Source organism: Amblyomma americanum, chromosome 10 (assembly GCF_052857255.1).
Source record: "Amblyomma americanum isolate KBUSLIRL-KWMA chromosome 10, ASM5285725v1, whole genome shotgun sequence".
NCBI lineage: Eukaryota > Metazoa > Arthropoda > Arachnida > Ixodida > Ixodidae > Amblyomma > Amblyomma americanum.
Genome location: NC_135506.1, coordinates 56,810,853 through 56,837,948, shown reverse-complemented (window position 1 = coordinate 56,837,948; position 27,096 = coordinate 56,810,853). Strand labels below are relative to the sequence as shown.

The following is a 27,096-nucleotide window of genomic DNA, read 5'->3' as shown; positions in this document are numbered from 1 at the left end:
GACACAGGACGTTCTCCTGCAGATCAAGGAGGAGGTGCTTACTTCCGTTCCAAAATATGGAGAAAACATCTTGCTCGCTCTCGATCTTCAAGCGGCCTTCGACAACGTCAGTCACAGGGCTGTGCTGGAGGGGCTCAGCAAACTGGGTTGTGGGCAGAGAATATTCAACTATGTGAAAGCCTTTCTGACTAACCGAACCGCTACCATTGGAATAGGAGGCATCAGGACTGACACCTTCAACACCCCAGAAAAAGGAACACCACAAGGCTCTGTGCTATCACCTATGCTTTTTAATATTGCAATGATTGGTTTAGCAAGGGCGCTCGAAGAAATTGAAGGAATCAGGCATGCCATCTACGCAGATGATATCACAATCTGGCTGACAAGGGGATCCTTAGGCGAAAAACAAGAGCTTCTTCAGCGAGCGGCAGACACGGTCAACGCATACGCCCGACACTGTGGACTTGCATGCTCCCCTGAAAAATCCGAGGTGCTCAGAGTCTACAGACAAGGGTATGATCTGCAAAACTCCATAGATATCTACATAGGGGAAACGAAGGTTCCAGAAGTATCGAAAGTTAGGATCCTCGGCATGTGGGTCCAAAGCAACCGTCGTATTGATCACACGATCAGACAGCTAGCAAATACCACAGCACAGATCACCAGGATGATTGCAAGATTTTCCAACAGAAGAAGAGGTATGAAGGAGGAAGACACATGTAGGCTAGTACAGGCCCTCGTGGTCAGTAGGATCTTATACGGCGTCCCCTACCAAACACCGCTCGAGCAAGAAAAGGAGCAGTTGGAGGCAATTCTTAGAAAAGCATACAAATGCGCTCTCGGACTGCCGGTCAGCACTTCGACGGAGAAATTCCTTAAACTGGGCATAAACAACACAGTACAAGAACATATCGAGGCCCACCTTATCGCGCAGAAAACAAGACTGATGCTGTCCGCAACAGGCAGAAACACGCTGCGGTTGCTGGGCATGAGGGACGCTTTGAAAGAAATCAATAGCACAGCGAGCGTTCCAAATGAAATCAGGAGGATCATTGAGATCAGTCCGATTCCAAAAAACATGCATCCAGATATACATAAGGCGAGAAGAAAGACAAGATCTGAATTCCATGAAAGAAGCTTCGCCGGGGCAAAAGACGTATTATATGTTGACGCAACAACATACAGACACCGATATGGCTCGGTAGCCAGCGTGGTGGATCACAAGCTCAGGGAAATCAACTGCGCTTCGATAAAAACCAACAACATACTCGAGACTGAGGAAGCAGCAATTGCACTCGCCATCACCCAGCAGAGTGACGAGCCCCATGCACACATCATTACAGACTCGCAAGAGGCGTGCAGAAGATACAGCAGTGGACGCATATCCACTGCAGCCGTTCACATACTCAAGGCGAGGACAATCACTTTTACGAGATGCTTCATCACGTGGACACCAGGCCATGAGGCTGTCAAAGGGAACCAATGTGCGGACGCCAATGCCCGAGCATACGCCAACCGGGAGGCGTGCACCGAAGGGGAACTGGACGCAGTCACTAGGCGGTATGGAGCCATCTTAGAACACCAACGAGCCCTCCGGAGGACCTACCCGCCTCCCCACAAAGACCTTAGTAAACAGCAGTCGGTTGCCTGGAGGCAACTACAGACTAATACATACCCCAATCTGAGTTTACTCAGCAAAATCTATCCATCCACTTATGAAAACAAATGCCCGCTATGCGGTGAACACGCAACGCTTTACCACGTTACATGGGCCTGTCAGAAAATGCAGGCAGCGCCGATAAACAACACACCTACACCGGAGCAGTGGGAGGCTGCGCTGTCCAGCTCGAAGCCTGAAGAGCAGCTCAAGCTGATCGACAGGGCTCGCAAGACTGCAAAGGCCGCTGGGGCCCTGGACTGAGGGCTCCACCTACGCTGCGAGAAATAACCCTTATACAATAAAGTTTTTCATTCATTCATTCATTCATTCATTCATTCATTCATTCATTCATTCATTCATTCATTCATTCATTCATTCATTCATTCATTCATTCATTCATTCACGAAACAAAGATTTCGACGACCGTGATGATTCGGCGTGGCCGGTCCATCAAGCGGCCTTTCCAAAGACTAAATAGTCCAAGCAACATAAATAGATCATATGGCACAACACAGTTTTTCTCCATAGGCAAAAACGGACACTGTAGGCTGTGATGTCAATGTCCTTCTTAATTGTTCGTTGCAATATGTCCCAGAAGACACAGCATCAATGCACAGAGTGAAACAATGGTAAATTGTCTCCGGTGTACTACACAGGCGGCAGTTCACCGACCATGGCGCAAGCATCTCCTTAGCATGATGCATTTCTTCACAGGCAGCGCAGACGTGTGCAGTTTTACGAAAAATGTTTATGCAGCAGAAGAAATGCACACTCGCTTAACACGTTTTAAAACTGGTGTCAAGGAACTCCAGAAAAGGTTGCCAATACAACGGTAGAGGGAACAAATACTGCCTTCTGGAGAGGCTATACAGGTAGCCTGAAGAAAAGCGCACAGTGAGGAAATTAAAGGTGTCAGCAACTTCTTTAAGGAATCCCCAAAGAGGCCCCTCACGAGTGTGTCCACTCGGTGCGAATAGGAAAGGCGAATCAGCACAGAGACGCCTGATAAGCACCGCTACTAAAAAAGGGAGCTTAATAATAATAACAATTGGTTTTTGGGGGAAAGGAAATGGGGCAGTATCTGTCTCATACATCGTTGGACACCTGAACCGCGCCGTAAGGGAAGGGATAAGGGAGGGAGTGAAAGAAGAAAGTAAGAAAGGGGTGCCGTAGTGGAGGGCTCCGGAATAATTTCGACCACCTGGGGATTTTAACGTGCACTGACATCGCACAGCACACGGGCGCCTTAGCGTTTTTCCTCCATAAAAACGCAGCCGCCGCGGTCGGGTTCGAACCCGGGAACTCCGGATCCGATTTCAAAATGAACAAAATATGAAACAAGCTGATGCAGTAATATGTGAACAAGGACTATTCCTTTACGCTTTAGAGAAAGAAATATGTTAAAGCGATGCATGGGTTCTCATTGGGAACGCATACGAAGGTAGCAATTATTCTGTGCATCCCCTGCACTTTCTTTCTAGCACAGTAGAGAACATGTAGCACATAGGCAAGTTTTGCGGAAAAAAAAATGTTGCGGACTTGAGTCCGAGCAAACACTGGCACTTCCCTCCCCATCCAAGCCTGGGTTTGTCGCCTCATGGAGATTATCTGTGAATCCCAGGTGGCTAACTGTGGCGAATTTGGTGAAGAGTATCCACTAGGTAGTGAAAGGTCCCGCAGTTCCAGCTTATGCCACCATAATGACTCCACGACTGCCACACGGAACAGTTGTGTTATTTTTCTGTGACAAAACTCACGCAGTACTGTCCATTGCTTTGCAACTGCAGTATAGGACGTGAGATGAAGTGGTTATTTGCCTGGTTTGGGAACGGAACTATAGAACTGGTCTCCCAGTCATACTGTGAATCTTGATGTGTATTGCGATAAGCATTGAAACAAGTTTTCTCACTGCACAAGTAATTTTTGCTACACCCGGAGACCCGGAGCTCTGCCAAGCAAATACCCCATTCATTCGTTGCGCAGCTTCATCGTGACTCGACAAAGCAGGGGATGCCATATTTATGTGCCAACTAAACGTGTATCCAAGCACAATGAAGACGCCCTTTAGCAACTGAAACTTTCATCTGTTCCGCGGGATCAGAGGGTAAATATTCAATGTCTAGGAGCGAATCCGAGCATTTGGTTGGGGGCCCAGGGTTGCTCTCCACGCCACCCGCACGCAACAGCAAATGGGTCATAGGAAAACATTCACAGAAAGCGATGTAGTCGAGGGTTCGACGGCATACCGTCTGGTCAGGAATCATGGCTTGATGAGGTTCACTGGTCACTGACCAAGGTCAACAAAAAATGACGTTTCGGGAGCGCTACGGCTCCCTTGTTCACAATCGTGAACAAGATTGTGAACAAGGGAGCCTTAGCGCTCCCGAAACGTCATTTTTTGTTGACCTTGGTCAGTGAACAAGATTGTGAACAAGGGAGCCTTAGCGCTCCCGAAACGTCATTTTTTGTTGACCTTGGTCAGTGACCAGTGAACCTCATCATTCACAGAAAGCCTCGCACAACATTTGTGGACACGAGAAGAGTACTAAGCAGACTTTATTACTTTTCTTAGCATAAAAAGGAAGGGCAGTACACATATGCATAGCAAAAGGGAAGCGGTTCAGTGCCAGATTGCAAGTGTACTGTCGCCGTGTCTACTGAAGCGCAAGTTTCCATGCTGGCTTCTTAAATACTTGGATGAGGATGATGTTTCTGTCGATCCGAAAGGTGGTTTGTAGGCGAGGTAGGACTTGAAAGCAAGATGCGAAGAAAGCACCTCGTCAGACGCGCAGTCGTGGTAGAAATACCCTGCCGGTGGTTTCGAAGGATAGCAAATCAGGCCGCACGAAGTGGCCGAAAGCCACAGCAGAAAAAAAGCAAGCAGGGCCTGCATAGCAAAAGGGAAGCGGTTCAGTGCCGGATTGAAAGTTCTGTCACCGTGTCCACAAGTAAATTGTGTTGTCTATTGTCAGCTTATCGCAGCGAAGCTTGAATATTTTTTTTGTTCCTGGGACTTAGCAAATGCAGTAAGAGATTTTCAAGCCTGGCGGGTATTTAGCGAATAATCTTCGGAAATGGCGTACCCCGAGTCTTTTAGCTTTCTTGCACTGTAAAGAACTAGGTCTTTTACTTTGAAGGAAGAAAAGTTAACGATGATTGGCCTGTTTTTATTAGCGTCAAAACTGCCTACGCGGTGGGCGTGCTCAATCTATATTCGCTTAAGCGTGATGTCCAGCTGCTCTTGACACAGATTTATTACCAAGTTTTCCGATTCTGCCCATGTCTCTTGGTTTGTATCTTTCAAACCAAAGATCACAAGGTTGCAGCGCCGAATCCCGTCTTCACCGTCGTCGATACGAGCAGTCAAGTTGGAAATATCTGTGGAATGTTGCTCAGTGACTGCCTGGGGGCTTTCTAGTTGTGAGTTAATTCAATAGATAAAAAGCGGTCTTCCATATTACTGAGCCTTGTTGTAATGTCATCGAGCGTTTTGTCGTTATCTCAAAGTTTTGTGCGAATAGTCTTCCTTTCGTTTAAAAGGGCTGCTTAACCAGCCCTAATTTTATCAAGATGAGACAAAAAATCACTGCTTGTTTGAGTTGACCGTGTGGTTGGGGGGGCCTGGGTTTTCCTCGACATCACCAGACAATAAGAGCAGCTCGAGTAGAATTACAGCGCGATCGTGGGCAATTTTAACGAAGCAACGTGGGCTCAGCAACACTATCAACGCGGAGTAACGAGTTCGGTGTGCAAATAAGGAGTAACGGTTAGTTACTTGCATGAAGAACATGGGAGCAGCGTGGGTACTACGCATCAATGCGTTGCCGAGCCCACTGAAGAGCGTGCTCATTGCGGCGTCCTTTTTGTCGGTGGCAATTAACGTCACTGCTGATGCCGTGGCGTGATGTCCGGTAGGGGGGGGGGGGGGGGCGGCAAGGTCGGTAGGTTAGCGGTGCAGTGGCGTGGCTCAGCATGCCGCATAGCGGCTCCGGTGTCTACGAGGAAACAGAGCCCAGACGTCTTGTCCAAAACGAAGAGAAAGCGGCTGCTTGCAAGACCGCCCCCACACGCCACTTCTAGTGGTGAGCCTGGGCGTTTGCCGAGAAAGTGCGGGGTGATGCGCATTTCCGGGCGGCTGCACCGAAGGTGCGGTGCTACCAGTACTGGCAGGATTCGACGATCGAGATGAACGCTGACGGGAAGAGGAGCGGCGGCGTGACAACGATCGAGAGCGTGCAGACAGGGTAGCGATTCGCGCGGATAGCTGGTCTGTCTGGCTGCGGAACTCGTCGCAAAGACACTGCAGCTCAGGTGGCGACGGACGAGATGCTTCACTTGTCGCTGAAGTAGTGGCAATTGAAGAAATGGACGGGGAGGCGACGTCCATGACGAAGTCGGTAAGCTGTGCGAGCTTCTCCAGGGACAAAGTACCTGCAGCGGCGAGCACCATGCGGACGATGGAAGGAAGGAGCTGCAAGAACGGCTCCCAGAGTAGGCTTTGGTCGAAAAAGGTCGCCAAGGAGCTGCTGAAGACGGCGCAAAAGTTGCGAAGGCTTCCGGTCGCCGAGGTCTTCCGCTGAGAGCAACTGCTGCAGTCGTTGTCTTTCCGGCGACGAAGTACTCTTGAGGAGCTCGGCAGTCAAATTTTCGTAAGGGTTTTTCTGGGGCGGAGAAAGAAAGAGATCTGGGATTTCTCCGGCTATCTCTGGAGGAAGCGCAGAGGCAACGTGGTGAAACTTGGAAGTCTGCGATGTGATCCGGGCTGTCACGAACTGGCTGTTGACTTGCGCCAGCCAGAGGGAGGTGTCAGCCGCCCAGAATTTTGGCAAGCGAAATGAGACATTTGAAACAGGCGTGAGCGCATTCGTTTCTAACATCTGTTAACTGTGCGGCCGTCTATATGACTATAGGTATGTTCTTTTGTTCTGAGTATTCTGCTTGCGCGTTTATGAATCCTTCCTCTGGTATAGTTACGACATGCAGTCTGGGAGTTCGTAATTACACACAAGACCTTCCGCGAAACCATCCCCCAAACAATGGGCACCTCCTCTCCCTGGAAGATTCCGTGGCATCGCGCAAGGAAAATTAACTAATTTCTTTGGCGCGTCTGAGCAGGCTATGCTTGATATCCCGCTGACCAGTCCGGCCGCGTCCACGTAAATTGCCTCTCCCATCGCGGCCCATGTTCTCTTGATGGCGTTCACCTTAGGCTTTTTTCATTTCTTATGAAATTGTTTTGTTAATTGTTTATGGGTGCTGAACGTCCCGAAGTGACTCAGGCCATGAGGGACGCTGTATTGAGGGGGTTCGGAAATTTCGACCACCTGCGATATTGAATGGCCTTCGATAATTTCGTCTACACTGTTGTGATTGCCCATGGTAGTAGTCTTTCTGTTCCTGCGTTGACCGGGATACCCAGTGCTATTTTATATACTTTGCGTATTATGACGTCCAGCTTTTCTAGCGATAGCTACATTACGGCAGCGATTCGAGCCTTCAGCGTGGCGGCGCCGCCACGCTGTCACGTGGTTGGTCACGTGGTGCGTAGCAGCTGCCGGTTGCGCGGCGTCATGGTTTATCACGTGGTTCGTCACGTGGCTGGTCACGTGACCAAGTTCCACTTGACCAGCTGTAGCTATCTTGTCACTCCAGGTTTAACCAGAGCTAAACCACCGCCAATTTTTTTTCTCACTTTTCTTCCATTTCAGATAAGGTGCTGTGTAAGCCAACCTGCTCGGAACAAAAGCCGGTGTTATCTTTATGTTTTCCATTTCTGTAAGTTCATGCTTGCGGTTTGATATTCTACTAATCATTCTCTCAACTTGCTCAGTTGTTGCCTGCAATCGCCTAATCACTTCCGCGTTGTTGCCCTTCCTGTTTATTACCAGACGTAAGATTTTCTGAAGTGTCATCTCTAGAATTTCCGCTCCCCCCAGAAATACTACAACTGGTTCAGAGTCTCCTTTCTTCCTAAAGATTAGTAACTTCGATTTATTGGATGCGCATTGAAGTCCACAACTATTAGCGTATTGTTGGACGGTATATCCGTCACACATTGTAGTTTTTCGTGCATGCTCCTAAATGACCCTCCGGTGGTCCAAATCGTAATGTCGTCAGCATACAGCGCATCCTTGACACCCGGTATGCTGTCCAGCCTACTCAGTACTCCTAATAGGGCGATGTTGAAAAGCAAAGAGTATAGTACTACCCCCTGTGGTATGCCCCTAATTCCCAGTGTACACTGACTTCAGTTCTCCAACGTTGAGGCTACCTCTTCGGTGCAAGGAAAAGTCTTTGGTATAATTATACGTCCTACACCACAATTGCAGTCCTTTAAATTTTTGAGTATGACATCATGTTTGACATTACCAAAGGCACCTTTGAGGTCTAATGCTAGAATTGCCCTTGTGTGATAGCCTCTAGGTTTGCCGATGACTTTTTCTTTTTGCTGTAAAAGTACGTCTTGAGTTGAAAGGTTTAGTCTTAACCCGATATAATCGAATATCGTGCTTGAGAAGAGGCTACTTTTAGCTAAATATCTGTAAATTTCTTTATATGTTACTTTTCCCATCACCTTGCCGGTGCACGACGTAGGCGATAATGGCCTCAAATTGGCTCAGTGAAAATTCGAGAACAGTTATGCCTATAGCAACAGGAATCCCGAAGGAACTCTCCAAGTAAAATTTACAGCATTTTTGGCGGTTACTCAGGCGCGGACGGAACATTTGTGTTGTGTGAATTGACACCGCCTGGGCTGAAAAGGCTGAACTGCTTCTAGCTCAAATTCCACATTTTTTTTTAATGACATAGCTAGCAGGCTTTCAATCTTTTCAGACCGTTGGCCAACATTAGACAGTCAGCATACTGGCGGTCTTACATGCTCAACTCTCATACGCGTATGCAGGTCAATATCTCGTGGGTCTACCCTTTAATATCGCAGCTGGCATCAGAGTTCCCCGCGTGAGATGTGGATCAGGCCCCGCCTTGAACAAGGAAGAAGATCGCATCCGCATTCCGGTTTGGGTGGGCCATGTTTACTGACGTAAAGAAGAAGAAGAACGCCGCCGCCTCCGCCGTTCAAGGCGTGTCTGATCCCTCCGCGCCGCCCGCTGTTGAGGAGCGACCTCCAACTTTTCCCTGGACGAGCGCCGGGCCTCAGCCGCCACCGCCGCTCAGAGGAACACAGGTGAGCTACAGAAAGCAAGCTGCAGAGCCTGACCGAACGCTGTATGACATATGCGCTTCGCGAAGGGGGGGGGGGGGGGGGGGGACAAAGTAGCAGAACGCGGTTTTCTACGAACAAGGCGCTTTACAGCTAATTACCTTCAGGCGTTAGAAACGGTTTAAAGAAAAGGATACACTGAAGGCGCCAGCGCTGATATGGATTGTTCAGTGGGGGATAATGGGCTCATGTGTTCGTTCTAGCGCTGTCTTTCTTATCCGAGAGTTTGTGAGAGTGAAAAAATGAGTGGGTCATATAGAATAAATGCAGGCAGGTCAGTGGACAAGTATTTCTGCTTTTGATCCTTCAAAGTTAGAATGTCACAATGGCGTTTTTTTATGCAAATTCTTGAATTTATTGAAGGAAACGGGTATTCTTACGGGTAAAAAAAATTCTGAGGGCAATTTGCTTACTTGGATGAATGCGAAAGCATGTGTTTGAGGAAAGGAAGGGCATTTGACGAAAGGAAAGGACGCAGTAGCTCTCAGTTGACATCTCGGTGGACACCTCAACCACGCGCTAAAGCATGCCACTGAAGGTGCACATGTAATCGGTCCGAACCCCTGTCGCGTGTCTGAGAAAGCATGCAATTGAACGTGCATATGTCATTGATCCGAACTCCTGCCCCAAGTCGCCTCCTACCTGACTAAAACATGTAAGTTATATGAAAAGAGAAATGCTATGACACCACTCAGGATGCTGTACGACGAATGGTCGCTCAAACTTTTGGTGAATGTACTCAGGAGGAATAAAGGAAAAAAAACATTATTAAAGTGAAGGGGAGTTGGGCGAGCTTATTGGTGGGGTCCTCATTCCAGGGTTTCAGTGGCTTGAGCTGCCCTGCGGACCTGTTGTATGAGGGCCCGTTGGCCCTCCAGGTTATCGCTGGTCAGCAGCGCCTCCCACTGCTCAAAAGACGTCTTTTCTTCTGTAGAGTGTTTGGCAGGGGAGGAAATAAGTGCAAGGTTGGTTGGTTGGAAGCACAGGTGGGTCCCCGGGAGTCTAATTCCATTGGCTGGATCCACCACACATACTTCCGGAGTCTGAAAAGCCGCGAAAAACACTTGATGGTTAGTAGCTGGGCAGCGTTACGCAAGTCCGAACCGGACCCCTGAAAGTCGTGGAGGAGCCCGAGGCAGCTGCCCCGGGTTAGGATTCCCTGTCTTCGAGTCGGAGCTATTGCGTCGTTGGGTGGTCGGGCATCCCGTGAGTGGAGCCGCACCATTGGACAACATCGACGCCCTCCCTGTCCTGGCCAGACAGGAGTCGAGCGATGATAAAATGAGGGTCAATATCTCGCTGTCCCCATTCCCATCACATTACCCATAACCCTTCCCTCAGTCCCATTCCCACAACCTATGTCCCACCCCCTCCGCTACGTCCCAGGGGAGATCAGGGGAGTCTCCCCGGGCCCGCTCCCCCGGCTTTGGGTCGCTTAGTAGCATTACTCCATTTTTTTATTTTCCCACCTGCGGGTGGCAAAAGCACAACATTGCCTTCGGGCCTTTTCATTTATATTACGATTGGGTTAAGCCTGTGATACTTTAGTGGTACAGGCAGGAGCTCATTGGTTTACGTTTTTTTTTATGGCAGCTCCACCATACTCTTTTTAGAGTGTTTGGTTTGGCATCACATCCCAACGAAATGTGGAAGAGTGTAGGGTGGCCCTGGCACCATGGGCAGGTGTCGGAGTATAATGTTGGGTGTATGGGATTTAGTCAAGGGAGGTTTGGAAATGTGTTCGTCTGTATCTGCCTCCAAGAGACGGCATCTGGGGTGTCTAATTTCCTTTAAGGTGGAGGGAAGTGTCTCCATTGAAGACGCTGAAACTCGAGGCGTTCGTTATACCTAGAAAGTAGAGGGGTAAAAGCGGGCACTGTTTGTGGCCCCGCTCGGTCGATGATGCCTCGAGCTAGAGCATGTGCCCTCTCATTTGCCTCCAGTCCCTCGTGGCCTGGGGTCCAGGTAATTTGGTGGTGCTTGGTGAGGGGTGTAGCGCCCGTGAGCCGACTGACGTGCTTGGTAACTCGGCCTCTCAGGAAGTTTCGGCACGCCTGTTGCGAGTCTGTTATCACATGAGCGCTTTAGCCTTGGGTCTCGTAATGCCTAATGCCAATGCCCACGGCGGTGGTCTTCGCGGCCGCTGATGTTTTGGATCTTACAGAAGCAGTGAATAGAGTGGAGAAGCGGTGGTGCACTGCCGCCACTGCGTACTTCTCAGGGTCCGGGTATGCCGCGGCGTAAGGGGAATTGGCTAGGCGTCGGCATAAATAGGGTACTCGCGCTCGTCGTCTGCCTGTGTGAGCGTCTTTAATCATATGTTTCGGTATCGGGGCCACGCTGATGTATTTCCTGTGTTGTTTTTCTAGATAAAATTGAGCATCTAGTGCGCGGATTTCAGCAACTGTGCCTACTCGGCGTAAGATAGCTCGTCCAGATTGGGTGGTCTGAAGTCTTAGTGTTTGAGAGGCACAGATGACTTCTGTTAGTTCCGTAAAGGCGTTGAAGATTCCTAGTGCGGTCAAACGGTCCATCGAAGTGTTTTAGGAAGGTTGAGGGCCGTCTTGTAAACCCCCTCTTATGATGGTGTCAACTTGCTGCTCCTCTCCCTTTGTTAGCGTGTGAAAGGGTAGTCCCTATGTTATTCGGGTAAGTGCCAGTGCTAGCCCCAGCCGAAGAGTGTCTTCTCTTATTCCTTGCCGATGCTTGGTAATGCGGCTGATCATGCGAGCTATATGATTTGCGGTGGTTTCGACAGTCTGGACGGTGTGGGTAACACGGAGGTTGCTCGGTATCCAAAGACCAAGAATGCGGATCAGGTTAACTTCTCTGATGGCTTGACCCTCGATCGTGAGGTTGATGGGACCTGGAGAGACGTATCTCGGGCCATGTACTCGTATGACCTCCGATTTCTCCGGGGCGCAGTGGAGGCCGCTTTGCGAGGCGAAGTACTCGACGATCTGGGCTGCTGAATGTTGGGTGGTTTCTTTTTGGCCAAGGGAATCCTTTGTGGCCCATATAGTTATATCATCCGTGTATATGGTAAAGCCAACATTTTGAAAGTGCTTGTAGTGCACGCGACAGCCTGAGCATAGCAATGTGGAAAAGCAGGGGAGAAATATTAGCTCCCTGAGGTGTGCCTTTGTGTGGCATATCTTTGACTTCAGAACGGGTTTCAACGGTGCGTTTCGGTGCCGTGCGGCCCGTGAGGAACGCACGCACGTAAGCAAAGAATCCGTTAAGGTCATTTATGGCTTGAAGGATCGCCTCGTCGGATATGTTGCCGAAGACAACCTTTAAATCTAAGGTCAAGATGTGATGTTCTTGACCTCTGGGGATGTTGGTAAGCACTTCTCGCTGGAGCAGGCAAGCGTCTTGGGCCGAAAGCCCTGGCTTGAGCCCAACTATAGTAGGGGGAAGAGATCACTGTCTTCAATATAATTTTGGAGGTGGGTGTGGATGACCCGTTCATAGAGTTTTCCTGAACATGATGTTAGAGAGATGGGCCGGAGGGAATCAAGTAACGACCGCTTTCCGGGCTTGGGAATACTAATCAGCTGATTAGCATTTAGGCGCTGAAGATATTCGTGATGAATGCTGCGTTACTTTTAATGATGACTGTATTTCCCAAACGAACAACATGGCATACTCGGCACCTAAAACTGATAGAAAACAAAATAAACGCTTGTTTCGTGCAGCCAAACGAAACGACACGCCTACCGCATGGGAAAAATACTTGGAAGTCAAAAAATCATACTTTATCTTCATAACGCGAAATACTCAATTTATCATCATGACCAGCCAAACTTACTTATAAACAATCCCAAGCAATTCTGGTGAGTTTTAAATCCTAAACATTCGCCCGATATTGCACTTATAAACGACGCACACGAGGCGGTTACTGATCATGATTGCACAGAAATATTTAACAATGCATTTGCATCTGTCTTTACGACTGAAATTGACGCGCTTTCGCAGTTGCCATTCTTTAATTTAAAAACCTTCATGCCGCTATCACCCTTTTTGTCGAAGGTATTGAAACATTCATCGTCAGCTGGTATGGACATGATTAACTCAAAACTCCTGAAAAATGTGGAATCAATCTGTGCAGCATATTTATGTCTCATCTTTTCACAGTCACTCTCCTCAGGAATCATTCTAGATGATTGGAAAACGGGAAAGGCCGTTCCAGTCTACAAATAAGGTAACAGAGACTCACCGTTGAATTAACTCCCCCTTCGTTTACTAGTGTGCCATGTAAAACCATGGAATACGGGATCTATGAAATTCTTGGCTTCAAATTATTTTTTTTTTCATTCTTCCCGACATGGGTTTCGTAATGGCTTCTCTTGCGAAACCAAACAACCGCACTTCCTTCACGACCTGCACGCTAATCTTGACCGTAACAAGCAGACCGATACCGTCTTTCTAGATTATTCGAAAGCTTTTGACAAGGCTTCCCACCGCCGTCAGCTACTAAAACTGGCGCAGCTGAACTTACATCGTAATAGTCCTAAAAGAATTGAAAAAGCTTTAACTAATCGTTCTCAGTCAGTCTGTCTTAACGGCCACTTGTCGAAATCACTCAGTTACTACAGCTGTTCCGCAATGGGCTGTCCTCGGTCCCCTTTTGTATCTAATATACTGTTACGTGGCGGCCAGTCGAAGAATGAGGAGCGATTAACGATGGCAGTGAGATGATTTAATGGCTCCTAGCCAAGCGCGAGGGCTTTGTCCCGCGCTTTGTGCTAGTCCTTCGTCTTGTGTCCCGTCCGTGTTGCGCTGAGAGCGAAAATGAACTTACCAAGTCGCCCAAATTTCCGCCTTGCTGTTCGTCCCGCGCCACGGCCAGCTTCCTCGTTTTGGTCACAATATATTAACTACTTACTCCTGCATGTTTTCTAGAGAATTCGAATGTTCACTGATGATTATGTCATCGCACTATTAATGTTTGCCATGATCAACACGCATTCAGACTGATCTTAGCAGCTTACTAAATTGGCGCGATTATTGGCTAATGTCCCTCAATTCTCCCAAATGTAAACTGATGTAATTCACACGTCGTCAAAATCCATATCCCTTTCGTTATTCCATTTCTAACGCACCGATCGATCTATTCCAGTAATATAAATATCTAGAACTCACCCTGCCATTCAATTTATTATGGGGCGCTGGCATCACTAACATCATAACATCATGGAACAAAACGCTAGGTTTTCTAAAGCGCTGCCTCCATCTTGCTCCGTCACATGTAAAATTGCTCGCGTATAAATCACTTCAAAGATATAAATTGAAATATGCATCTTCCATCTGGAGCCCAAAATAAGCGTATCTAATCACTCCACTGGAAGCCATTACAATCGTGCCGCCAGATCCATTCATTCCGCATATTCACACGACTTGAGTGTTTCATCTTTGAAAGCAAAATCTGGACTTCAGCCCCTTTCTTTACGCCGCCGCATTGTAAGCCTCGCCCTTTATCACAAGTTTTTTCGGTCTCCTCTGAATCACGCACCATATATCACACCCACAGCACGCATGGTTCACCGCACCGTTCATCAGATTCAAGTGGTGTACCCGCCATTCTAGACGACTACTTATTCTGCTCCTTTATTTTTTCGCGCTGCTGTAGACTTGAACGGCCTACCCTATGCCTTCACTTCATCATCTAGCCGTCGCGGTAGCTCAGTGTTTATAGCGCTCGGCTGCTTACCCGAAAGACGCGGGTTCTATCCGAACCGTGGCGGTCGAACTTTAACAGAGGCGAAATTCTAGAGGCCCATGTACTGTGCGATGTGAGTGCACGTTGAATAATTCCAAGTGGCAGAAATTTCTGGAGCCCTTCACTACTGCGTCCCTCATAGCATGAGTCGCTTTGGGACGTTAAACCCCAATTTATCAAAAGGGCTTCATCATCTGCTTTTAGTGATTGTGTAACTGATCATTTTCAATTCTAAATGATCATCGCCATTGTTTTCCTATACTCAACTGTAATCCCACCCCTTATGTAACACCCCCTTGAATGGCAGCCTTTTGAAGAATAAAACTGAACTGATATGCTGTTTGTCCAGAATCGTACATGTCAGTAGCTGCTTTATGCTGCCGGCGATGAATTTACTTAGTGGAAAAGGTTTAGTAGGTGATCAGAAAAGAGCCCTGAAAAGAAATGTAACAATTAAACAAGAAAAGTAATCAATGTTGAGATGGATGGCTTGCTAACGGCTATTGAAATAGCATATCAACATGCATTATTTCAGTGTACTGTAGTAATTAAGCACATTTTGGTGTACAAAGTCAATGATCTCGAAAAATCACCTTTTGGAACATTTTGCCCTTTTTCTCAGGAACCACAAGCGTTATAAATACTTTTTTTCTCGAACCTAGCACATACAAGAGGACGTCTAATGAGCTAAAATTATACACATTAATGCAGGGGAATTTTGTATCACAGAATGTTTATTGCCCATTTCGGCTTTCAGACTGCAGGGTGCACTAAAAAGCGAAATAAAAATTCCTAGTCTAACGAAAAATTGTAGTTAAGTAAAGAGAGCACAGAAAGTTGATTAAAGTGGCACCATACAAAGCATTTCAATTTTATAAATACAGGGAAAACGGGTCTAAAACACTAGTTAGGTTTATAGCCTTTGCTCTGTCAATCTGTAATGGATGGATGGATAAGGATGAACCCTTTAAATCGGCGGTGGCTGAAGCCATCTTACCATGACTCCTGAAATTTAACTCTTGTCTTGATTTTAGGCACCATTAAGATAACCTTCGCTTTCCTACTTCTACCCGCTTAAAATAACGGCGCACTGAAGGGCCATTTGACTGACCTAGATTGCATCGAAACTGCGGGGCACCTCAACCACCGCAGTATGGCCACACAAGCCACAAGGTGAATGCTATCTCATTATGCAGCGCATCAATCACATTGATCGTCCTCTGAACTTTCACTGCGCCGCTCGCGCTTCCGGGCAGTGTTGTGCGCGCTCTCTCCCCTTACTCTTCGTTTTTGAACATCACACGCGCCCCACGTGTACATATGCAATTGTGTAAATAGAATACTTGTATATTGTACTCCTTTCCCTCTATCCTTTCTGCCTGTACCATCAGCTCTTCCATTTCCTTTCTCCAGTCTGCCTGCTATTCCTTTATTTCCGCTGCCCCAGCTCAGGTGCTTCCCCTAGCCATGGCTGATGCCGCAGCTAGCAACAATCTTCTCCTTACTTTTTGTTAGTTTAAATAAACCACCACTACTACTACTTCCAAGCATGGTTCGAACATCATCAGCATGAGCCGCACACGAAGCAAGTTGTGCGCTCGGGCCAGAGCGGATTGTGACTGGAACGTTGCAACGATGTCCTAATCGCCTCTCGACAAGAACCAAGGGAAGGAAAGGCACAAAGGCAGGACACGTTGTGCAGATAACTATAGTAAACGGTGGCCTCCTAGCATAGTGCAATGGATGTGACGAGAAGGTTAGACGAAGTAAGAGCCGGCACACAGCACTGTGGGTAGATACGATTAAGATACTTCGTAATTGGATGACCGGACTGATGCAGGTAAATGCTGCAGTACATGAAATAAGGTTGTATTCAGTGTACTCGTTTGCCTTCAACGCGCAGGTCTCCAGTGGGCGGCGTGGACTTGTCGAAGGCGGACTCCGTGGTGACCCCGCACGAGTAAAGGGAGAGGCCGCGAGGAGAACTGCGGAATGGAGCCGACGGCCAGTAGCAGCAAGGAGAGCAAGACTGACCGGGAGTCGTCATCCAAGACAGGAAGGAAGGACGCCGCCGCCCCACAGCAGCGCAGCGGGAAGGATGCTGCGTCGGTGAAGAAGTCCGGGAGTGATCTGCAGGGCCCTTCAGCCGCACAGCCCGTGGGCCAGCCCCCCCTGACTGCAAAGAAGAGCGTCTCTCCGGTATCCTCGTCCAGCCGCGTCCCCGCCTCTTCCTCCAGCCATTCCGCTGTGAGTGGCGTCGTGTCTTGTGTAGCACCGGGCCAGATTAAGCGGCAACGCGCTTATTTCTTGTTTCTCAAATATACCGTATATGTCCCAAAATATTCAAGCAAAGGGGGCGCTTTTTCAGCTGTGCGGTGTTGCGGCACCGCCTAACTTCTTGCCAGTTTGTGTAGCCTACATTTGCGAGTGCAAGACATACACTGTGTTGTGCCCTGGACCGCCTCGATCCTCGCCCATTAACAGAGCAAAAGATCCTCGGTCCGTGGCCACCGCAGTCGACTGCCCTCAAGGCATACAAGGCACTCTTTGCCTACTTGAGAGCGACCGGATTGAGTGAAATATTTTGACAGCGTTGAGCGTGTGTGTGTTTGTTATGCCTTTTTCCCCTTCTCTCTTCCTCCTTTTAGTCCCCTAATCCTTATTCCCCAGTGCAGGGTAGCCAACCGGAACCCCTTTCTGGTTAACATCCCTGCGTTTCCCTCCTCCTCTTTATCGATCTATCTTCTGTAGAGACTGATGCGGACTAAATAGGGACAGCGTTGAAAACTGCACGCGATCGAAGATCAACCAAAGGCTTGATCTGAGAACTTTGACGGAGAGTCGCGTGGTATGCCATGGCGGCCAAATCGGTGATGTTATGTACTTTTTCCAATGTGCTCGTCAAATTGTGTCCTGCAGCTGGGTGGTAGCAGCACATGCAGAGCGACTGGCATATTGTATTGGCAAAAGTATTGTACTAGCTTCGCCGCTGCATCCATACAACTCTGATGAGTGTGGCAGACTCGTAGGCCGAGCTACCACCAAGTGCCTTGAACGCTCATGTCGTAATTAGTAATATTCCTTTCCTAAAGCAGCTTGTTGACAGAAATGATTTCGGCGAGAAGAGCATGTTCCTTCTGGACTGTTTCGAAATAACTTTTCAGCGCCTGCTTTAGGATCCATGAAATGTCACTTCCCTTTTGCCTGACTGCGTTTTTCGCAGCAATAGGAGAAGTCCACTTACTACGAATGTCGGATACAACGAATGCGATCGACGTGACCGTAATGTTCGTTATAAGTGGGCTCGACTGCATATGCCACATAGAAAAAAGCTGAAGTTCCAAACTGTCGTGCTGCTCCGTCGTGATTGCGTTTATTTTCGAACAGTTGTCTTCTCTTTTTAATGAACAACTCAGTGTACCTTGTCCTACCTGTTCACTTAGTCATTTAAACCGCTGTAGTTTCTGACATTGTTCCCAAGAAATGTTTCCGTGTTAAGGAAGATAGGGCAAAAATATATGTTCCGCTCTTTTCTCTGTACGTTAAACATTGATCACTTATTTATCATTCTTAACTGAAACGGAGCTCAGCATTGCTCAGAAACCATCTTTTCTGACTGCGCGCAGGTTGGTGGCTCCCCAGCAGCGTCTGAGGTGGTTGCCAACATTCCACAGACCGAGCAGAGAACACCCAAAAAGTGAGAGTCCGGCACACTTATGCGCTGATGCATGAACTGCCGCAGAAGTTTGCGTGAAAACGACCAAAGGAACGTTCATATCACTGTGAAATCTTTGGGCGCGAGAAACTTAGGGCAGTGAATGCGTTTTATGAGTAGCTCCGTGCTCCGCAAAAAGGAAGTAGGTACGGGTCTACGCACGCAAGTTATTTCGCAGTCATACTTACCCACGCACAAACTTGACAGAGAAAGAGCACGGACACAGATTTTTTTCCAGCTTGCTAATGCATATCGAATGGCAAAGGAACAGCTCCAACTATGCGAATGAATTGCAAATTGGGAGTTAGTGCCAGGCTCTTTTTTTTTCGTTTTCATGCACCCTGAAACGTGACGCTTATTGCGAACGAGGGGTCCAGAAATGAGGAAAACACACTCAGAAGAGAAACTGTTAGGAAGAATCCAACTGCCACGCTTTTTACAGTTATGTGAAATAAAAGAAAATACCGTTACAGGCGCGTGTCTATCGCATCATTACGAGGGCTTTATTAGATAATGTCCTAAAGAGGGCTCTATAATCACCGTAAACCTTGAATCTTGATTGCTCCTTAGTATAACAGAAGCAGCTTTTAAAGGGACCAGCAACTAACGACATGAATTACCAGATTACAGGGCAAATGATCGTTCCGTACATTGACACATAAGACGTATCAGTGAAGGTTTAACAGAAAATTTGAGTTGCAATGGAGAAGAAAGCACGTAAAACACGACAAAGCAATGTTTCGCAGTAACTGCCGGACATGCTCAGAATAAAGAACGGTAATATATGCGGGTATAAATACTTCATTGATAAGTGTTTCTTGGCATTTGTTTCTTCTCTCAAGGATTTGTAATATTTCATTCTAGTTTACGCAGACCAGTGCGTCACTAATCGCGCCCATTATTATAACAACAGTGGCTCGCGAGCTTGTCATAGCGTGGAAAGCAGAGAAGACTGCATACATCACCTTAACAGAGACCCTGGTCTGAAAAAAAATTATTAGTGAAGTCACAATTATGTAAACTTAAGAAAACATCTACTCCTGTGTGCTGGTAGCAAATATGTCAATCAATTTTTTGTAAAGCAAGGCCTTGTGCACTAATGTAGTTATATAATTTTTGGAGAGTTTTAAACAAATTTTGCTGGAAGGAACTTACGTAAATGCACGGCATTACTTTTCCATGATGTTAAGCAGTGAATTAAGGGTAAAACTATCATCTTGCCTATCATAGAGCTTAAGGTGTAGGGTTTTCATGTTGCTACTATAGAAACGCGGATACAAACTTTTCCTTCTGTTTCAGAGTGCCGACTTCAAAACCCCAAAACTCAACCTCTATAATATTCAGCATGATAATTTTCCTTTTATTGCATTCCTTAATGTCAAGACAAGCCGATGACGTTCCTTTCAGCACGTTCCCTGCAGCGAACTTTATCGTATGCTCTTTCTCAGAGACCTACATAACATATTTCGTTTACTCCTTTTACATAAAACTGAACCAGATATTTTTAGTCGGCACGCAAAATACATGTCCTCTGAAGATTGAGTAATTCTGACTTCATTAATAAACAATTTTGTTTTCAAAGAGCAGACACCCCTTAAATATAACGCAACAATACACAAGGCCTGCGTCAAAATGGCATCCGCTCATCTGCATTTTTGAACAAAATATTGATGTTTCTCCCTTTGCCTTTTCCAACTCCTGTTCAGTATTCGACTCACTGATCAATGTTGCTAGCATTAGTTAGCGGAAAACCAGGCGAATGCTTACCTAAACATTTTTTTTTATCGAAACGTTGTTCAGCACTGAAGGCGCTTCCTGGCATTGGAGATACGGACCACTTCGGCTCGAAGCCATCTGTAGTGCGAAAATAGTCATGGTCCTTGAAGTTTAGATCTTTTCTGTTAAAAAAGACCCTAATTGCAGCTAAACCCGAAGACGTAAGCTCGGAACCTTTACTTGCTTACATGCTTCGAAGACTGAACTGTGCATGGCTTGAACGAAGTAGCCTAGATAGGATTTTTCTCGACAACGTTGCAACTGCAACTTACTCTTGTCTTAGTTGACCTCGTAAATAATGTTTATTATGAAGCATTGTGAATATACACAGCTTCTGAGCAGGAGGTGAAAAGAGAGGGGCTACTTTGAAAGCTGCACATCATAATTAACCCGACCGACATCCGCTCCGTCTTACTAAAATGCGGCGTTACCTGCAAAGATTCAGCTACTCTCTGGGAAACAAAGGCAGGATGATGGTACATCAGCGCATGGTATTCTGCGTTGGTCTGTTTCGTCAGCCGCCAGTGATCGTTAATGGCCCCCAAGTCTTTGAACTTATTAGCCTCAGAGCCATTCAAAGTATATGTGTGCAGCACTTTAGACCGCGTAATGGCACAAACTCCCAAGCGCTCCAGTTACTTCGGGTTTCTCGCCCACCTTTAACCCTGCTATTCAAATACTCACTAACTACGAACAAAAATTGGCCCCCGGAATTTTGCCGACAAAATAGAAATGCATATTGTCACGGTGTTGGTGACAAGAGTGGGACACGACAGCTTGGCAGCACGTCCTTCAGGAGGGGAGATGGCGAACAGCTTTCTTTTCACGTGGGGGTGGAAATTCCGCAACCGCTGCAAGCTTGTCGGGGTCGGGCTTCAAGCCGGCGGCGCTGAGGACATGACCGAGAAATGTCAGCTCCTTGAAATTGAAGTGGCATTTTTGGGGCTTCAATATCAGGCTAGCTGAACGAAGAGCTTCGAGGACCGTCCGCAGGCGTTCAAGATGTTGACTAATCGAGTCGGCAAAAACGACCACGTCGTCGAGATAGACCAGGCAACACTGCCATTTAAGACAAGCGAGGACAATGTCCATCATCAGCTGGAATGTGGCAGGCGAACAAAGACCGAAAGGTAGAACTTTAAATTCATGAAGGCCGTCAGGAGTGACAAAGGCTTTCTTCTCACTGTCCCGTTCATCGGCCTCAATTGGCCAGAAGCTACTTTTTAGGTCAATGGAAGAAAAATACCGAGTGCGCCGAAGACGGTCGAGAGAGTCGTCAGTACGTAGCAATGGGTAAACGTCCTTTTTGGTGACTGCGTACAGCTTTCGGTAACCGACGCAGAAACTCAGCGTGTCGTCTTTTTTTTTTAACGAGGGCTACCAGCGAGGACCATGGGCTGTTGGAAGGCTGGATAATGCCATCTTCGAGCATCTCCTTAACTTGAGACGTAATGACTTAGCGCTGTGTAGACGATACGCGATAGGGGTGTTGGCGGATTGGGTGTACGTCATCGAACGTCACGATGTGGTGTTGGGCTATGGTAGTTTGACGCACTTTCGACGAGGAGGTGAAACACTCTACGAATTCGAGCAACAGTGCACACAGCTGTCCCCGTTGGCTGGACGACAGCGCGGAGTTGACGTCGAGGCTCTCGAGGGAGAAAGGAGGCTGCACTGGTTGTGAGGAGAAGCTCCCGAAAACGTCGGAGATGCGTTTGGCAAATGCTACGGAAGTGCCGCGAAAAAAGATGCCGATGCTCGTGCATAAAATTTGTAGCAAGTACCTGTGACTAGCCATTGTGAAGACGGATCAGACTGCTGGCCACGCACACGCCTAGCGTCAGCAGTAATGAAAGGTTGGTTTCGGCGATGGCGTCACCGTCCTGAAGTGATTTGCACTCGAAACTGTTGAAGGCGCTGGTTCGAGCCGGCAGGGTGACAGTGTCCGGAGAAACACGAAGCATCTGGCTTGGTCGCGGCGCATTGGTGAGGGCGACATCACTATAAGTTGAAAACGTGACCTTGTAATCGCGAAGGTCAGTAATCTCCCCATATTCACGCAGAACATCGACACCTAAGATAAGGTCACGCGAACAGTTATCAAGAACAAGACAGCTGACAACAAATGTGGACTCCCGGATTTGAACCCGGGCGGTGCACACGCCGAGAGGTGCAATCCGATATTACCGCCCACCGTGCGAACATGTGTGCCAGCACATGGCGTGAGTACTTTTTTGAGAATGGCGGCGAGCTGGCTGCTTAGCTATAGAGTCGAATAATCAGCACCAGTATCTAATAACGCTCGAACGTGGCGACCATCCAGTATCACAGGCATCTCTAAGGAAAGCCACTCGCGAGTTGGAGGCTCCGGAGGGGATGATCGGGCACAGGCGTCGTTGTCTGCAGGCCGTGCCACCGGTAATTCGTTGGCGTTGCGTAAGCGATATAATAGCGTCAGTGTGTCGGAGGGATCGGTGCGCGCAGGCCCCATAATCGTTGATGCGCCGTCATGTGCCAGCGTCGACGTGCTGGAGGGATTGGAGACTGCGGACCTCGTTAGCTTCGAAGCGTCGTTATGTAGAGGGAGCGTGGCTGCGTCGGAGTGAAAGGTAACCGCGGACTTCGGAACCGTCGAGGCGTCGTCATGTCATGTCCGCGTCGTGGGGGGGGGGGGGGGGGGGTCTCCCGCACAGCAATGTCAAGCGAACCCACCCCCGAAGGTCGCTGGTTCGAGTTTTACCGCCGTGGGCTGGGCGACCGGCCCTGCGCCACCCGGGAAACACTCGGGGTATATGATGAAGGACGCCCCTGGGGGATGGGGATCGAGCCAGCTGTTGACAAGACTGTAGCCCAAGTTGACCGTCCAGGAAATCCGCGACAGCCAGCCCGGGGTCGTTCGCCACAGTGGGGTCATGGAGAATCGGCGGGAAACCCTTCGAGGCCCAGACGGCAGTTGGGACAGTGCCGATAGACTTGACCCGGTTCGTCGCAGTGAAAGCATAGTAGGCGTCGGTCGGGTGGGCGCCACACGTCGGCTTTTCGCACGGACGGTCGGGAAGCCCCCACGTACTGCAGCACGGGTGCGGACGGCCCCGGCACATCAGCAGGAACCGGAACGAAGGACGCCGAAGCCGGAGCAGGGCACCACATGTCGTCGGCGTGAGTGAGACGAAGCTCAGGCGAGGCAGGAGGAGGGGATGGGCCAGGCTCATCGGCAGGAAAGGACGGCCGGAGAGCTTGCTGCACCTCCTCGTGGACAAAAGTCGCTATGAAGCTGGGAACCGCGGGAGGTGTTCCTTACAGGTGCCGGAGTTCGTCGCCCACAATCGAACGGGTGAGATCACGTAACAGTGAGGCGTCGGTTCTGTGTAATGGTAACTCGTCGGAAACGGAGGCGGCGGACACGGGTCGATCGTACGCGGACGCTCTTTGCTGAAGAACCCTTTCAATCGTGGAGGACTCAGTGAGAAACTCGGCGAAAGTCTTCGGAGGGCTGCTGACAAGGTCAGCAAAAAGTTACTCTTTAACGCCACGCATGAGATGGCGCAGCTTTTTGTCCTCGGACATTGCAGGGTCCGCGCGCCTGACGCGGCGCGTCATGTCCTCTACATACGCTGCAACGTTCTCACTCGGGAGCTGAACGCGAGATTGCAGAGCACGTTCTGCCCGTTCGCGACGATCCGAGCTGCCGTAAGTTTCCAGGAGACGACGCCGGAACTCGCTCCAAGAGGGCAACTGCTCTTCGTGGTTTTCGAACCATGTCCGAGCGCCGTCGTCTAGACTGAAGTAGAGGCTCCTGAGGTGGGCGGCGTCATCCCACTGGTTGAATGCGGCAACTCGCTCGTAGTGCTGCATCCAGTCTTCCACGTCCTCAAAGATGTCGCCGTGGAAGGACTTCGGGATGCGGGGGTTCTGGAGCGTGAAGTAGGGTGTGGGCGCCCCAGGCATTGGGGTAGTAGCGCCAGGCATTGAGGCGGCGCCAAGTTGCTCCGAGGACATATCCGATGGGTCAGGCTCAGGTGGTAAGCCCCGAATCCGGCGGCGAGCACGGTGGACGGGTGTCTTATCGGGTATAGGACTGTAGCTCCGGCTAACCGCTGGGGGTAAGGGACATGGGATCTATCCCACCTCCACCAGATTTGCCACGGTATAATAGAGAAAGATGGGCTAGTTGGTGACTATTAGTAGAGTGCATCTTTAAACCGCGCAAAAAAGACAAGGGACGAGGAAGAAACCAACAGGACAGAGCGCGGAACTTCAACTGAACTTCAGTTGAAGTTCCGTTACTCTACTAATTTGTCACGGTGTTGGTAACAAAACAGTGGCCCGACAACTTGGAAATATTAAGAGCCGTTGCAACAAATTTCCCTGTAAACTGCTCTCACTTTCACGCGGACTGGGAATTTACAGCGCTGTGCTATAATTATCGAAGTCATCGAGGCAGATAGTTAGTTACCGACAAAGTGCTTTGACATTTCAGTCCTGATTTGTTGATGCCAGCTGCGACTTAGTAAGCTTTGTCAAGTTAAACTGAATCCTGGAGGTGCTCCAGGAAAAGCGCTCGGTCCTAGAGCGATTAGTCAGGTCAGTGTTTACTGCGACGCAACAGCAGTGGTTGCGTCTTAGATGAATGCGAACAGCGCTCTTGAAGTAACACGTACGGTGTTCATAGAGCTCAGAACAGAAGGCAGACAGCCCAAGACAGCGCACTCTATGTTTGATTCCTCTTATGATAGTGCATTGTATTGCTACCGAGTCTAAAGCTTCCTCTATATCTTCCACCGTAGCGTTCCATATCATAAAGACTGAGAGTATGTGCGAACTAAGACAGATGGGACGGAGTCAGAAGCGCTGATGACAGTTCTGGCTTGGAAGCATTTTGTGTCTACACTGTTTGCGTGGATACGAAGTGCTGTATGAGATCTAGTGATCACCTCGTTATAAAATGATGTCAATATTTACGAAATTCACATCACATTGGGGTCTCGTGATATATATGTAAGTTGCTTATGATGCGCGACCCATTTTAACTTGCGAATACGTTCCCTAGATCATTGTTCTGTGATACATTATTTTCACACGATGATGACCCTCACCCTTTATTAAAGTGAAACCGTTAAATCTTCCGTTTAGTGATGTGGCGCAGTGTGTGAAATCCCGTTTAGTTTTCTACTGGTTGGCGTTGTCACTGCTTTCCACCGAGAGGGGAGACAAAATAGTAACCCATAGCACACACTACAGGGCTTCTTTAAGAGCAAATCTACATAAACAACAGCTCAGCAAGGAGAGAGGACTTCTCTTTCTATGCACGTTGTGTCCGTGTTGAATAACACAAGACGATAATAAATTGTGTCTCTCTCCACAGGACGATCCTGCTGCTCATTGTAGGCGTCGTTGCCATCGGATTTATGGTGATTATCATCGCCACGGTAATCTTCACGCGCAAAGGCGATAAGGTCCCCTCCCACGCTCCTTACCGCCCGAAGTCTCCTTACTCCCGTACTCCAAGACGCACTGTGTGGACGAAAAGCACAAGAAGTACGCCAAAGCTTAACATGTCGTCGACATCTGTGTGGACGAAAAGCACAGGAAATACGACAAAGCTTAACATGTCGTCGTCGACATCTGTGTGGACGAAAAGCACAGGAAATACGCCAAAGCTTAACATGTCGTCGTCGACATCTGTGTCCGCGTCTAGCGAAATTACAATCAAGTCAAACGCTACGATGCCTTCGGGCGACGCTCGTTTCTACGAAGATGACCCCAAGTCAAACGGTACCGAACATGAGTCCAATGGGGCTTTTGAAGTGAACAGAACGGGCGCAAAATTCAGCGGTGATTCAGACCTTACCACATCGTCGGACGCTGCGGGAATCACGGAAGGCCAAGATGCTCATGCACTCGGAGCGACCCCGTCAGTTGAGAAGAATGCCAGTGTTTCCAGTCCGACTGAAATTTCGCATGTTACCAGTGCGCTGAACCCAGAGGACGGACCAATGTCTAGCGGTACCGAGCATGCGTCCGATGAAACGGATGTAGCGAGCACAACGGAATCAAAATTGAGCAGTGATTCAGACCTCGTCACATCACTGGACGCTGCAGGCAGCTCGGAAAGCGAAGATCCTGGTGCACACGAAGAGACCATGAGTGCTGTCGCGGAAGCCAGTGATTCAAGTCCGACTGAAATTTTGGAACCTGCCAGCGCGCTAAGCCCAGAGGATAGTGCGGCGAGTCCGGAAGAAACTTCGACAAGCAGTTAGGGAGGGACACGTGGCAAGACAAAAGTTCTGCAGCAGTCATGAAAATGGCTGTTCACTACCATGTTGTCTAGTGGAGGAATTCCCCACTTGTTTTAATAAATTAGGGTTCCACTGTATGCAACAGCGGCATTTTTTCAAAGATTTATATTGCGTGGTCAGCACGCATTCGATGTTGTATTGATTTCGCCAACTTCTCAGTCAACAGAGCGAGGCAGTGAACATTAGTGGCTCTGTCTTGGACTAGGCTATATCAGTGACTGTGATATGATCAAGAGGGCCTTACAAAAATCATATTGACTTTTAAGGGCTCTCCAGTTTATATAATGTTGTATGTAAGAAAATTTTTTGCGCGCAGTTCGAAATGCGGCATGACAAATTTGGCCACACAGCCTGAACTAAATTCTTTTGTTGAGTTGTAGAAAAAGTTACAGACGAAATTGACAAACAGAAGTAATTATTTGTGTTTTGTATTAGCTGAAACTGAGCGTTGTATTCTGCACACTCTAAGATGTTCTGTTATTTTAATAACTATTCCAATTTCTTTCTGGCCCGAATTGTCTTATCCTGTCATATTTGACAACTAACAACCTTCTCATTTCAGCTTGCATCCTGTTATCTGCCTCAACTTTCGATTATATTTCTAGAAAGAGAATTCTCGCCCGTTACTATTGCAGGCATAAGACGGCAAAAAAAATGTTCTCATGCGGCTATTTTGTGAACAAGAACTCTAAAGAGGCAATA

The 27,096-nt window shown here is 48.3% G+C and overlaps 1 protein-coding gene across 1 annotated transcript; it reads left to right on the top strand.

Annotated features, from left to right (window-relative positions):
• Nucleotides 1–8,704: 8,704 nt before the first annotated feature.
• On the top strand, nt 8,705–26,355 carry LOC144108326 (uncharacterized). The gene is made up of 4 exons (XM_077641586.1): nt 8,705–8,846; nt 16,508–16,851; nt 18,231–18,301; nt 25,461–26,355. The coding sequence occupies exons 2-4, from the start codon at nt 16,597–16,599 to the stop codon at nt 26,353–26,355; spliced, it is 1,221 nt and encodes a 406-aa protein (XP_077497712.1). The 5' UTR covers nt 8,705–8,846; nt 16,508–16,596.
• Nucleotides 26,356–27,096: the final 741 nt, after the last annotated feature.